Source organism: Populus euphratica, unplaced genomic scaffold (genome assembly GCF_000495115.2).
Source record: "Populus euphratica unplaced genomic scaffold, PopEup_1.0 scaffold43.1, whole genome shotgun sequence".
In the NCBI taxonomy this organism is placed as follows: domain Eukaryota; kingdom Viridiplantae; phylum Streptophyta; class Magnoliopsida; order Malpighiales; family Salicaceae; genus Populus; species Populus euphratica.
The window spans coordinates 452518-466661 of NW_011499889.1; the positions used below are offsets into that span (position 1 = coordinate 452518).

The 14144-nt window shown below is 31.4% G+C and overlaps 2 protein-coding genes across 2 annotated transcripts; both read right to left on the bottom strand.

Annotated features, from left to right (window-relative positions):
• Positions 1-721: 721 nt before the first annotated feature.
• LOC105130873 (C2H2-like zinc finger protein) lies at positions 722-2452 on the bottom strand. The gene has a single exon (XM_011033579.1). The coding sequence runs from the start codon at positions 2096-2098 to the stop codon at positions 1097-1099; it is 1002 nt and encodes a 333-aa protein (XP_011031881.1). The 5' UTR covers positions 2099-2452; the 3' UTR covers positions 722-1096.
• Positions 2453-11946: 9494 nt separating this feature from the next.
• On the bottom strand, positions 11947-14132 carry LOC105130874 (WAT1-related protein At5g47470-like). Its single transcript, XM_011033581.1, has 5 exons — positions 13638-14132; positions 13143-13377; positions 12888-13049; positions 12481-12632; positions 11947-12382 (listed from the first exon to the last, which is right to left on the bottom strand). Exons 1-5 carry the CDS (start codon positions 13784-13786, stop codon positions 12256-12258), a joined length of 825 nt encoding a protein of 274 aa, XP_011031883.1. The 5' UTR covers positions 13787-14132; the 3' UTR covers positions 11947-12255.
• Positions 14133-14144: the final 12 nt, after the last annotated feature.

Sequence of the window (14144 nt, forward strand, 5' to 3'; positions counted from 1 at the left end):
GTATATATATATATATATATATATGTATTGTTCATTTCAAGGCAGATAGTAGCAGTATTTTATGAGCAGAAAATGAAGCGATTTGGATCTCTCTCTCCTGTCGCGTTCAAAGATATCCCATCCCAAGAGTCCCAGCCCATGGAAAATCACTCCAGACCGCAGAGAGGTTGTTTTTGTTCTTTCATATTAACTGTTTCAAATCATTGATTTTATACTTCAAAGCTAAATCACAAACTCTTACAAAGGAGAAGGGGCAGTACCAACCATTTCCCGACTAGACAAAGCCCATCATAATAGGATAGGAAAAAACAATTATAATTATGAAATAAAACTATAATAAAAACAATAACTATTATCAATGCAAGGGAGCAGACTGTTTACAGGAACAGCTGGAAACTAGAAGTCTAGATAACAGGACATGTTAACAGAATCGTAACCCTCTCTGGTGCTTTGCAGAGATCACCATGTTCTAGGTCCACAAGCAAACACCAAGAAATATGCTTTTATCAATGAAATGGGGGACACATGAAGTGAATTGGAACAAGTAATAGATGCGGCGTACTCGTCTTGTACAGAGGACACCACTGCTGGTGTAGAGCAGCTTGCTTCACTTCAACACTTCGTACACACTGGGCAACAAACACTTTAATTTTTGCGGCCACAAACACGAGAACTTTTGAACAAATCACTCACCAAACCAATAAGAAAAGAGGAAGTTGTGGAAAGTTGAAGCAATGGGTTTTAGCATTAATTGAGTCGGTAATTAAATTCAAAAAGAAATGAATTTTCAGCACAATTATAATGGTAATGGAGAAGCTACCACTACATCACATTAACCCCTATTTACCTAATCAAACTATCAAATCAATGACAAGGCACTTGCGGAGAACTCAAAGAAATAAACAGTAGTCGGCCAGTGAATCAAGAATTCCCAAAGATCAAACAAGCATTGATCTATCAATGAAAGAAGATAAAGGTAACATGTCTATAATAACTACAAATAACCAACCCACTTGATTGGATTGCAAAAGACAAGGCATTATAACCTCAGATCCCACAATGAACTTCTTCGTCGTGCTAATTCAGTGTCAATGGATCATGCATCAGAGACAACACTAAATTCATCATCTTCCACTGGAGCAGGCAAGTTAAGATCTATCAAATTGTTCTCAAGTTTAGTAGATGCTTCGACAACACCACTAGTACTAGTTGAAGAGCCTATAAGATGTGACCTTTTGTGTCCACCTAGTGCTTGTCCAGACCCAAACACCTTGAAACAATATGGGCACTCAAAAATCCTGTCATTGGCATCAGCACTACCAGCAAATCTTCTTACTTCTGTTGCGTTTAACGAGCAAATCCTCTTATGACCAGACAATGCCCTTGAAGATCGAAACAGCTTCATGCATTTCTCACACCTGAACTTCCCGCGAGTCTTGCTGACTTTGATCTCCTCTGCTTCCTCCAACATCTCAACTGACCTTTCTCCATCTTTACCACCTTGTTCTTCATACTCCTCTTCAATATTTCTCATCCAAACGTCTCTTGACAGCATCATAAGGCACCTAGCAACATCTTCTTCAGGGGAGGTATCAGAAACAGAACTTACCGGTTCTGGCTCAGCTGGTGATGATGACTCGACCCAACTCGGATTCTTCAAGTCTACTACTTTGTTGACATCAATACCCTGCTTCTGATTATCTCCAAAACCACACGATTTACGGATCCTCTTGGATCGTCTTCGAGTTGGGTTTCTTGACTCCGTCTCACTCTCCCTATCTTGCACGACAACAGACCCAGCATCAACAGTAAAAGAGAACTCAGGATCTGCAAGCCTGAAACTTTTCTTGGGATTCTCTCTCAATCCATAAGCCAGAGACGACTTCTCTTCAACCATTTCTCTGTTCTTGACGATTTCTTGCTCTTCTTTTACTTCTTCTTCACCAGAGGAAGAAGAATACGAGGATGAAAATGACTCATTACGATCAAGCCCGCCGAGTTGCTGCCGAGTAGCTGCCAAGTGGGCCTTCATGTGACCGCCCAAAGCTCTTCCATTTGGAAAAGTTCTAACACAGAGCTTGCATTTATGCTTCTCCATTGAAGCAGTTAGCAAGCACAGATCAAAGCTTTTTTTTACCCCCGTCTCTCTCTAACCTCTCTCTATAAGAAGGCAATAAGAGAAGCATAGAGAATTGGGGGAACTTAAAAGGAGTAGGTGACAAGCATTCCTCCACCAAAAGACACACACAACCCAAAAATTATAATTTTGAGAATCAAAAAAAAAAAAAAACAGTTGTAAACTTGTATAACAACAACAACGACAATATAGTAATAATAACGTAGTTATTATTTAGATGGTATTTTAGAATAGCTGAAAAAAATAAAAATAAAAAATTGTGATCATGAATGGAGAAAGAGGGACCAGTAACATGCAAACCTTGCCCATTCAGGTGGTAAACTCTTCATTTTACCACTTTGTAGAATTCCATATATATATATATATATATGTAGAATATAATGCCAGTTAGACAATTTTAGTGTACGATCCTTCTTTTTAGCCTTTAATAACTTTATTTTTCTCTACATATTTTTAAGGGAAGCAGTGACACTCGATTGCTTCCACACCACCTCCCATCTTTTTATTTCTCCACCGAGTTTAAATTGATTCTGTAACATGGGTTCATTGCAATTTGAAAACATGAAGCGGATTTTGTTTGGTCCCATCGCTGAACTTTACCATGCCGAGCTCCGTGACTTGATTTATGGAGTGTGCAAGCATCTTATTTTTATGATACGAAGCACTGGCACTGTTCTTGGAGTATAATATGCATGACCTGCTTGCCTCGTTTGAAAAGTCTACCAAAGTTGTGCCCTTTCCCCCTCCAAAAAGAAAATGTAAGCTGCATTTCATGACCCATCTCTTATTTTCATCATGAATTAATTGAGTGGACTCAACAATTTCATAATCTATGGACAGGAGCTATCCATCAATGCCATGTCTGTGTCTGGAATTAATACTAATATAATTACCTAAATACATTTAAATCATTTGTGAAAGTTCATGCAGCTTCACTGTTCGTGCCTACCAGTTTTGTTCTTTCCACCTACTATCACACTGTATAATTTTTGCTTTCTTTCACTTACTGTCACTCCGTGTAATATATTCTTAACATGCATCTGTATACATAAAAAGAAATGTTACCGTCAAGCTGTAAAGGAGCAGACTTGACCACTGTTGGTGTCTGCTGGTGCAAGAGCGTGGTTCATTCTTTTTATTTGGCCATCTCATTTTATTTTAAGAGTTCAAAAAATTTCCTTATAATTTTAGATTAATAACATGGTTAATTATTTTGTAAGTTTTTTTTCTTTTAATTTTCAAAAGTGTTTGATTACTCGTACAATTTGATTATTAAAAAGAGTTAATAACACTTGAAAAGTAAAAATAGAAAAGCCAAGCAGCTCAATTTCATTATTACATGTTAGGTTGTTTTTTATTTTTAATTCTTTTAACATTTCATTGATTTTAAAATAATTTTTATAATTTATTTTAATTTTTTATAGAGTTATTATGATTTAAAATAAAAACTCAAATATTTTATAAGAACTTGATTTTACGAGTTTAAATAAAAATTCAAAATTCAAATATAAATTAAATTATATTTAATACATTATTATCTTAATATATTTTTTAAATAATATCATCTACTATTTTGTATTTATTTTTTATCCAACTTTTAAAATATCACGGACAGTAACCTAGAATGCTAGTGGTTCCTTTTAATTGTTTTTATTTTTATTTATTTTTATTATTATTGGATTGGCATCATTTCAGACTCAACTCTTGAGCGTGGTAATAATGAGCGAGATTGAAGCAGCTGAACTGAATAAATACGTGGCTCATTCGTACAAGGAAACAAGAACTGGTTCGTTTATGGTTAGCTACGAGCCTCTAGAGTGGGCCATAGGTGATCAAACCACGTGCCCTCTTTTTTTTTTCTTTCTATTTTCTCATTTTCGAGTAAATGCCTTTTACTTTATATTTGAAAATTAGCATCTCACAAAAGAAATGAGCTTAAGCGGCACCTCTTGTTAGAGTATTTGCTAATTTTTTGTAAGAAAAAAAATTAGTTTAAAGTATTTAAATGCACTAATAACTACGTAGTAATTTAAATGAGAAATTCCATAAGATTCCGCCACTTTGTGAGGCTGGTATTTGTGCCACCTGTAACAGTAAGAGGTCTCGCATGCCGGCAGGTGCTTTTTATGCTGTGTACTTTATCCACTCTCGTCTTCTTCGCGTGACCCAAATTTGGGGTATGTTTGATGCCTGTCCCTAGTTTTTTTTTTTTTTCTCTGTTTCTTTAAATTAAATGCAGTTCGAATCTACACGCTACCAGTGACAACTACGGCGCTTTTTTCTCCCCCCAATTTCCGCTTCTACTATTATAATAATAATATTTGTTTTTTTAAAATATATTAAAATCATATTTTTTTTAAAAATTATTTATTTTATATCAATATATTAAAAGAGTCTATTTATTTATTTTCTAGCTTTTAGTATCTTTGCCTTGTTTGTATTTTTATTATTGTGTTTTGAAAACTTTGATCTTTGTTTTAAAACAATCAGCCCTAAGTACATGATTTTGCTTGTTGTCGGAGATAGAGAAAGAACACTGAAATAGCATATATAAATGGGTTTTACAAAATCTCTTCAAAAATAAGATACCAAAGAACTTTCCAATTCTAGAAAAAGGGTTTATTCGCTTCTTTTTTAAAGAAAAAAAATGTTTGGTTGTTTTAATGAAAAAAAAATAAAAAAAAAAGTTACTTTTTCATTGAGTAATGCTAGAAATAACTAGATTTTCTTACTGGATGAAGTGGCAATACATGATAGGCCTGAATAAATTAGTCAGAGAAAGGTTGCCTTCATTCTATAATTACGGACTTAACAGACCTTTTAATGAGAAAAAGAAAGTGAAAACCTATCCTATTATGATCTTAAAAACATTTTTACAATGAACATGCCACGTCAGGTAATTACACAAGTGAGTGAAGAAATATCATTATTTCTAGGATTACTTTTCTTCTTTCTTTTTTTTTCTTGTGAGTACAAGGACAAAGGATTAAAGGTGTTCTTGTTTCGGTGGAAACAAGGAAAAGAGAATCTTTTGCTTTGGAGTGAATAATAAGTATAGTGTGTGTGTATATATATATATTTAAAATTCTTCTTCTTCTATTTATAGTAAAATCCTACAGAAATAAAAGCTAGTGTATGTTTACAAAACACTCAATGGATATCCTAAAATATTGAATTTTTTTCTCAATTAGGAGAAATAAAAAACAATGTCCCTTTCATAGTATACTAGGTTCTATTTTAAATTATAGCAGCGGGGTAATTTAAAGTATTTTTTGTTTAAAAACATATTAAAATAAATTTTTATTTTTATGTTTTAAAAATTATTTTTAACACTAACATGTTAAAATAATATGAAAATATAAAATAAATTTAATTTTAAACAAAAATTTTTAAAACATTTTAAAAAATATAATTTACACAGTATTTTCAAACATTTCAATATACAATAATTGAGCCCACGAGTCTTGACCAAATGAAAGTGTCAAAAACCAGCCATTGGCCGGCGTTGGTGTGTCCCACGTTTAGCCACAAGCCATCATCTCCGGTCTGAAATGGGAGATCGACCAACCACCTTATGTGACCCATAGAACTATTTTCTTTTTCCTTCTATTAAGACACAAAACCAAAGAAATACCATTTTCTCTTACCTTCTCCTCCCTATGACATTATCAAAACGACTACATTAAAAGAGTTCGGTTTTACTGTTTGCATGAACAGTCAAACATGTTAATGTATTATTTTAACTATTTGGTTATTGCAGTTTGTTGGTTATTACACGTGGCATAGAAAGAGATCACGGGCTCGTTTCATATTTAGAGCAAAATAATTCTCATTCAACAGACGAGTGATTGCATGTTAATATATTATTTTAATCAAGTGGTCAACATATATGTGTTGTAGGCTTGTAGCTATGTGGTTAACAAGCACACAGTTTAGAGGGTGTTCCAAAGTGTTGAGATTGTTGTTTTGTAAAGTATTTTAAAAAAAATATTTAAAAAATATTTTTTTTATTTTTTAAAATTATTTTTTATATCAGTATACTAAAATAATTTAAAAAACCAATTTTAAAAAATATTTTTTATATCAATATACTAAAATAATTTAAAAAACTAAAAAATAATAAATTAAAAAAAATTAAATTTTTTTAAAATACAAAAACAAATAGGATATAAGATAAATGATCTATTATCTATGTATTTGTTTATTTTTTTAGAAAGATGGACAATGTCTAGACTTGCGGGCTTCTTTTAGTCCCCATATGTTTGGGTTTTTTTAATAAGTCGATGATTTTTTTTATTGGTCATTTGAGATTTTTATCTTTTTTTAATCATTTTTATTTTTAAATATAAGATTTTTATTTTATTTAATTTTTTAATATTAAATTGATGATAATTTTTTTTTAATTTTTATCATATAATTAAAGTTTTTTACCCTCTTTTTTGTTTTTTCCATTTTATCATTTAATATGGTTTTTATTTCCTTTGAATTTTTATTTTATTTTATCACTTAACATAAATTTTTTCCATTTAACTTTATTATCAATATTGAGCTGACAATAAGTCAAAATTTATTTTCCTCAACTGTATTTTTTTAATAAGAGTTTCTTAATTTTTTTGGGTTTTTGGTTGTTTTTTGTTTTTGGTCTAATTATGTCTTTTAATATATAATTTTTATTTTTTAATATTGAATTGATTTTTTTCTTTAGGTTTATCAAGTAAACAAGGTAATATCAACAAAAATTTCTTAATATTTAATTTAAAATTTATATTTATAAAATAACAGAATTAAAATTTCTAAAATTAAAACCATGATACCAGAGATTTATACTACTGCTACGAGTTTAACAATTTTCATATTACTTTCTAACAGATAGTTTTTTTCTCTCTCCAAGCCGCCACGAGAGCTCTCGGGCCAACAAACAAAACTGATAGGGCGCGTGATATTAAAATGGTTTACGAGCGGCAGCCAAAATAGTAGGAAAAGGTCCGCATATAAGCAGAGCAGCCTATGAATGGTACATTTGGTAATAAATACGCATAACCAGTGTTATTTAGTACGAATGCAGCAGCCTATAAAAACTCTCCGCCAGAAGTCGCTATCTTTCACGTTTTCATTTTTCTGTCAAAAAAACAAAAGGAAGAAAAGTCCAAACCCTCATGCCTCGATATTTGGGCAATGCCAAATCAAGAATACCAGGTGTGAACCGTACCCTGTGGTCTGTACCATATGGCGTATACATTGACTGGTACGTCCCTGAATTTTTGGTTCCACTAGCCTCGATGACATGAAATAACAATGAAGTGAAGATCCGACCATCTACTCTGTTTCTGTTTTCTCGATCCCTCGGTGGAAAATGTCTTCCGTTGCTAAGAGGTGGCGATTATATTAGTGTATATGGTTTAAAATGTTTTTTTATTTAAAAATATATTAAAATAATTTTTTAAATATTAATATATTAAAAAGATATAAAAATATTAAAAATTAAATTTTAAATAAAGAATATTTTTTTAACCGCGATACTAATTACCAAGTTAAAATAAATCAACGGTGGACAACTTAAGAATACGTGAAGGGAGATGAGATGATACATCCAAAATTAGTTAGGAGGCCAAGTTGTCACGCCAACACTTTCTTGAGCAAGATTTAGGTCGACGCAACCATTTAGGTGGTGTCTAAGTGATAAGGACTTGGGATTAAGGGGTTTGTTCCTTCTGTGGTCTCGGGTTCGAGTCCTTGGTTGCTCATATGATGGTCACTGGAGGCTTACATGGTCGTTAACTTTAGGACCCGTGGGATTAGTCGTGGTGAGCGCAAGCTGGCCTGGACACCCACATTAATCTAAAAAAAAAAAAGATTTAGGTCGACGACATTCCAGTGCTTGGCCTAGCATTGGAAGGGACTTATTTTTTTTCACTGCACCTGGGTTCGAGCCCTGGCGTGCACGCCTGTCACCCCCGTGGTGCTTTACATGCCTACTGGGTTTGCAGGGTATTCAGTGGGCCGTGGGGATTAGTCGTAGTGCGCGCAAGCTGGCTCAGACACCCCACATAAATAAAATAAAAAAAATTTAGGTCAACGGCTAAATACAGACGCTTCTAATGATGTATAGTTAATAAACTAGTGCAATATATATATATATATATATATTTGTGTGTGTTTAAATGAAAGTTCAACCTTCGATTTTAATTGTTACTAGAATTGGTATTCGTGTTTCATTGCTGAACAGACTAATTTTTTGAAGCAAAAAATTATATTCAACTATTGTATACGTGTTTTTTTTTTAAAGAAAACCAAACGACTTACTTGATTGAATTGAATAAACTCATTCAATAAATTAACTTTAAATCAAAAATTGTATTCAACTATTATAAATGTATTTTTTAAAAAAACAAACTGCTCACTTAACTAAATTGAATAATCTAATTTTAATTAACTTGCCAAGAAGATTAAGATGATAACAAGCAATAAAGATGAGAAATATGGTTCATTTTTAGATAAATTCTGTACTAAGCATGATATAATCCATTAAACTATGACTCATTATTTACCACAATAATATGATATTGTTAAATAAAAAACTTCTCATTATTTACCACAATAATATGATATTATTAAATAAAAAACTTGAACATTAGAAAAAATAATGAATGTCATATTAATAAGTTTAAAATTATCTCAGAACTTGTAAAAAAGTTGAACATTAAAAAAAATAATGAATGTCATATTGATAAGTTTAAAATTATCTCAGAACTTGTGAAAAAAATTATTTTTTTAGCAAATTACATTCTGAATAAAATATCTCATAAAGATTTTGACAAGACATCTTATAAATTATGAAAGAGTCAAACACCATCCTATAAATATATAAAAGTATAAAGATGTATAATTAAAGTTATGATTCCTCCACCAAAAAAGATCAAAATAAAACCTAAAATTATTGATTATATATCCATAGGATATACTAATAACAGTGCTGCTTACCAGTTTTTTATGTATAAGTTAAATATTTTTTATATCTAAATTAGTATAATTATTGAATCTAGGAATGCATTATTTTTTAAGAATGTGTTTCCTAAGAAAGCTAATGAATTTATTAGTAGTGACGCTTAAGATATTAAAAAGAAAGTGGAATTTAGAAGAAGTACAAGGCTAAAATATCTAAAAAAATTTATCTTTAATTTCTAACTTATTTGTTATAAAATGAACATCACAACTTTAAAAAAGCAATATTAACTCCAAAAACACCACTTTAAAAGGAGGTAAAAAGTAATGAGATAGAATCCATCATGCAAAATCATACGTGGGAATCGATGGATCTTCCTTTAGAAAATAAACCATTAGGATACAAATGAATAATTAAAAAAAATAGATAAAAGTTGATGGATCTATTAATAAATTAGAACCAGACTCATAATAAAAAGTATATGCAAAAGGAAGATTTTGAATACTTTGATACACATTCACCACTTATGAAAATAATATTTATTCATGTTTAAATTGTTATAGTTGTCCTTAACAATCTTGAGACACACCAAATGGATATTAAAATTGTTTTTCTGAATGAATACTTAGATAAAAAAATCTATATCAAACAACTTAAAGGATTTAAGATTTTATTATATGAAAGAAATGTGTGTAGTTTGTTAAATTTTTGTATGATTTGAAATAAGCACCAAGATTATAACATGAGAAATTTAACAACATAATGTTGTCAAATAGTTTTAAATTAATGAATGTGATAAATGTGTTTATATGAAAACCACAAATACAACATGTAATAATTTATCCATATGTAGATGATATATTAATACTTAGTGGTAATATAAATATTTTTAAGATTACTAAGAAAATATTGACTAATAAATTTAACTTGAAAAATATAAGTGAAGCGAATGTGATTTTAAGAAAGGAATTTTTAAAACATATGATGACATAATATTATTTCAATATTATTACATTGAGAAGATTCTTTATAAATTTGATAAGAATAAAAATAATATAGCTAAGATACTGATTGATGTAAACCTATATTTATCCAAACATATTGGTGATGCAATATCTTAAATAAAACTTTCATGAATCATTGAAAGTTTTATATTTTTTATGAAATACATAACATATGCAGTTAACAAAATGAGTAAATATACAAGTAATCCTTGTAAGGATCATTATAAGACCATTATAAGGGTTTTCAAATATCTAACATATACCCTAACATACGAATTATATTACATAATGTATTCAGTTATACTTGAAAGGTATAACGATGGTAACTGAATATACAATACAAAAGACTCAAAACCCATAAGTATATTTATCTATACTATTAGAGTAACTGCAGTCTCTTGTAAATCCTCTAAACAAACTTATATAGTCAAATCTAGTGAATTTATAACTTTAAACAAAGCTGATGAAAAGGCAAGGTGGCTTTGGAATTTTTTGGAAGATATTCCGAGCTGGCATAAACTTGTGCTAGTTATATGTAATGTGATAGCTAACCTGTAATTGGTAAGATATACAATAGAATATATAATGGTAAGTCTCAACATATACTTTGAAGACACAATATTATAAGACAATTTCTCTTAAATTAGATTATCTTTATTGACCATATAAAATCAAAGGATAACATTGCGGATTCGTTTACCAAAAACTTAACAAGAATAGCAAGTCGAAAAATAATCAAGAAAAATAGGGTTAAAGCCTATATTCAAAGAATTGCCATGATGAAAACCCAACCTAGTTAACTAGAGATCCCAAGATCTAGATTTAAAGGGATAGCTAAATCATGTTTCAATCTACTAATTTCAATTTTATTTATTCCTACGAAGAAAAGTGCTACATATAGTGAAAACCAGTATAAACTAAGTTTTTAATGATTCTTACTGTTTGAGAAATTCAAGTAGATGTATTACAAGATACTTTTAATAAGAGTTACCTATGAAAGTCTGAAATAAAGCTACTTATATGAGAATTAGACAAAAAACTTAAATTTTTCAAAGCACCTTTTGAAACCATGATATGTTTTGGCCTAAAATGAACACAACTATGAAAATTTAAATTGTAAGAAAATAAATTGTGTGATTTTTGTTATCTGGGTCTACATAAAAGATTGAACAGTTCAAGATGTCATATTCATTAATTAGCCGAGTAAATCTAATAGTTTTTCATTAAAAAATGTTTAAGATTAAAAGTTACCTTCTCTGATAACTTTTTGTTGTTACTTTTAAATTTATGTGTTAACTTTATATTTTATTTTAATCAAATAATTTTTATTTATGCCGAGGATTATTAGGGTGAATGAGAAGTTACATTTGTATTCTTCTAAAACAGAGTAACATTAATTTAACTATACCATTGTAAAGATATATTTGTTTATGTTAAGTAAAAGTAACGTTAATTTAACTATCAGAAATCATCCATATAAAAAAAAACTCTAACATAGTTTAAAAAACTTCTAATTTTCTATAACTCCTCCCTTTTACATTTTTCCTATCAAAATCCCTCTACTTCTTTCTTACAAAGAGTAACGTTCAAGTCTTGGGTTCGCTTTCTCGGTTGTGCTGCTAAAAATAAAAGATTAAGTATAAGAAACAATATTGCAATGACACTGCTATCACTAAAGAGCAATCAATAAATTGTTTTAAGTTCAAATAATTGATCGTTACCTCATTTTACTTCCTTAAATTTATTTTAATTCAACAAATACTGTAAATTATTTTTTTATATGTAAGTTAATATGCATTTTTTATATTTTGCAGAAGCTAGATCATGGTAACTACAAAAATTTGATTCCAACATTGCTTGGCTACAACAAATCAAACCGCTTTATACAAGTACAATTATATTAGCCACGGAAACATTTTTCCAAGAATCTCTCAAGTTTCTACACACAACCCAAAATATGTTCGAGCTTTCAAGAAACACATGTAGTCTGATCATTCTATGATTCCAGAAGGGGTGAGTATCTTGAACAATATTTACACACCAGGAGGTTTTTCTAGTGAACCTGTCAACAACAATAAAGCTAGCGTTTCCTCTGTGCACTAGCTCTTTCCAATACAGGGTTTGCTGACTGAACAAATTAGGGCAATCTATCTGAATATTGACGCTAATTATCAAGCCAGGAGACGCTTCTGTGGATCAAACTCACTTTCCAGGTGATCACCATCACGGAAACCTTCTTTGCCTTTAGCCCATAGCACCAAGTATAGACCAGTGAACATGAGGAACATACCAGCAAGGCTGCAAATGAGAAGAATAAAAAACAGGATACTGAAAGGTGACGAAGTTATGTGTGCTTCTTGTCACATATAATTACTTCGTGATTCTCGCTAGCTTACCTTGCAAGGTTAAATCTGTCGCCTAAGGTAATAACAGAAAAAACAACTGAGATAACTGTTCCAATGGGGTTAAACACGGCCACATGAACTGGGCCCCTCTTCTTCATTGCCCATCCATTGAAGCTCACACATGCTCCACCAACAGCACCTCCCTGTGCATCCAAATGATTAGAAGCTTGTAAACAAGATTGATAGACTGCAGAAGGTGTTGAAGAAACAACATAAAATTAAAGGGAATTATTGAAATGATTTAACTCCTCCATTCCTTATTAATGGTTTCAAGTAGCACAAGCAAATTAAAGTAGAAGAAAGTGGCTCTAATTAATAAAACGGAAATTTCCATTCTTGTGATAAAATTTAACAAATAATCTTGACATGTTAGAAGAGGGAAAATAATGTGAGATTACCAGTATAGAATAGCAAATGAGGGTCCCGAGTCTCATCAGGGGCCAGCCAACGTCCACTCTGTGGTTTAGAACCAATTCTACAATCGCAGTTATAATTACTCCAATCAATGATGTTATGGCACACAGGGATATAGGAGCAGGAAAATCACCCAAAGTAGTAGCCTGTACGTAACACATTGCAAAACTCAATTTGCGAGATTAAAATTATGCAGATTGTACATAATTAATTCCTTCACTGTTGATCTAAAACATTACCTGCAATACAACATTGCTTGATAGAACAAAAACCGCTGCTATGAGATATAAGCAACCGTTAATCTTATGTTTGTCGAAGCTCATATCTCCCGTGGGAGTACTTTCCGTGGACTTTGACTCTTTTGCTGATTCAGTGCTGCTCATTAGACTCATCATGAGGGCACCTACAACGCATAAAATGGTGCCTACAATCTTGACTTTGCTGTATACGCAACATAGCTTAACTTTCTCTAACCTGCACATAGCTAGTGATCAGATAAACAATCACTAGACAATAGCAGAAACACATTGAGAGGAAGGGGCACCAGATGCTTGGTATATATATTTATTATTTTCTCTATTTTTTTAGCTAGTAATCAGAAAAACAATCACTAGACAAAGTAACTGTCATTACTCAACTAGATTGGAGTGAAAGTAAATTTCTGTGGGCTTTTATGTTTTGTTAAAAGGAAATTCACGTTTTGAAATGCTAAAAAGGAAATTTGGAAATGATACCTTAATGTCCAAGCAATAATGAAAATAAGCCCTGGAGCAAGGTTCGGCATGGCTGTTGCCATTGCTGGTGAAGTTAACTTAATCCCCTTAAGGAATAAGGACTGAAACAGAGTAACCCTGAAAATGAAATAGGAAAGAAAGAAAACCATTTGAGTGCCCTGCTTAATGAATCAGTGTCTAGGCTTTTCTCCTTAGTTTGTTTCTCGGTCTGCTCTCTCCTCGCTCAAAAAAAAGTAAAAACCTCTACAAACGTTAATAGATACATCCATGGACAAAATGACAATAGAATGTCCAACATGAATCTTACAGAAACTAAAAAGAAAAAACATGCTAGGATTCGGGCACCCATAGCTCTCGAAAGATCAATATCTCTAACATCATCCAAAGTGGTAGAGAACGCTAGACCCCAAAATGATGTTTAATGTACTAGTTGGTAATGAGTGACGCATGAGTGGATGCACGTCAACAAATCTGCTGGTGACAGGGGCATCCAACATGTCCTGTGCA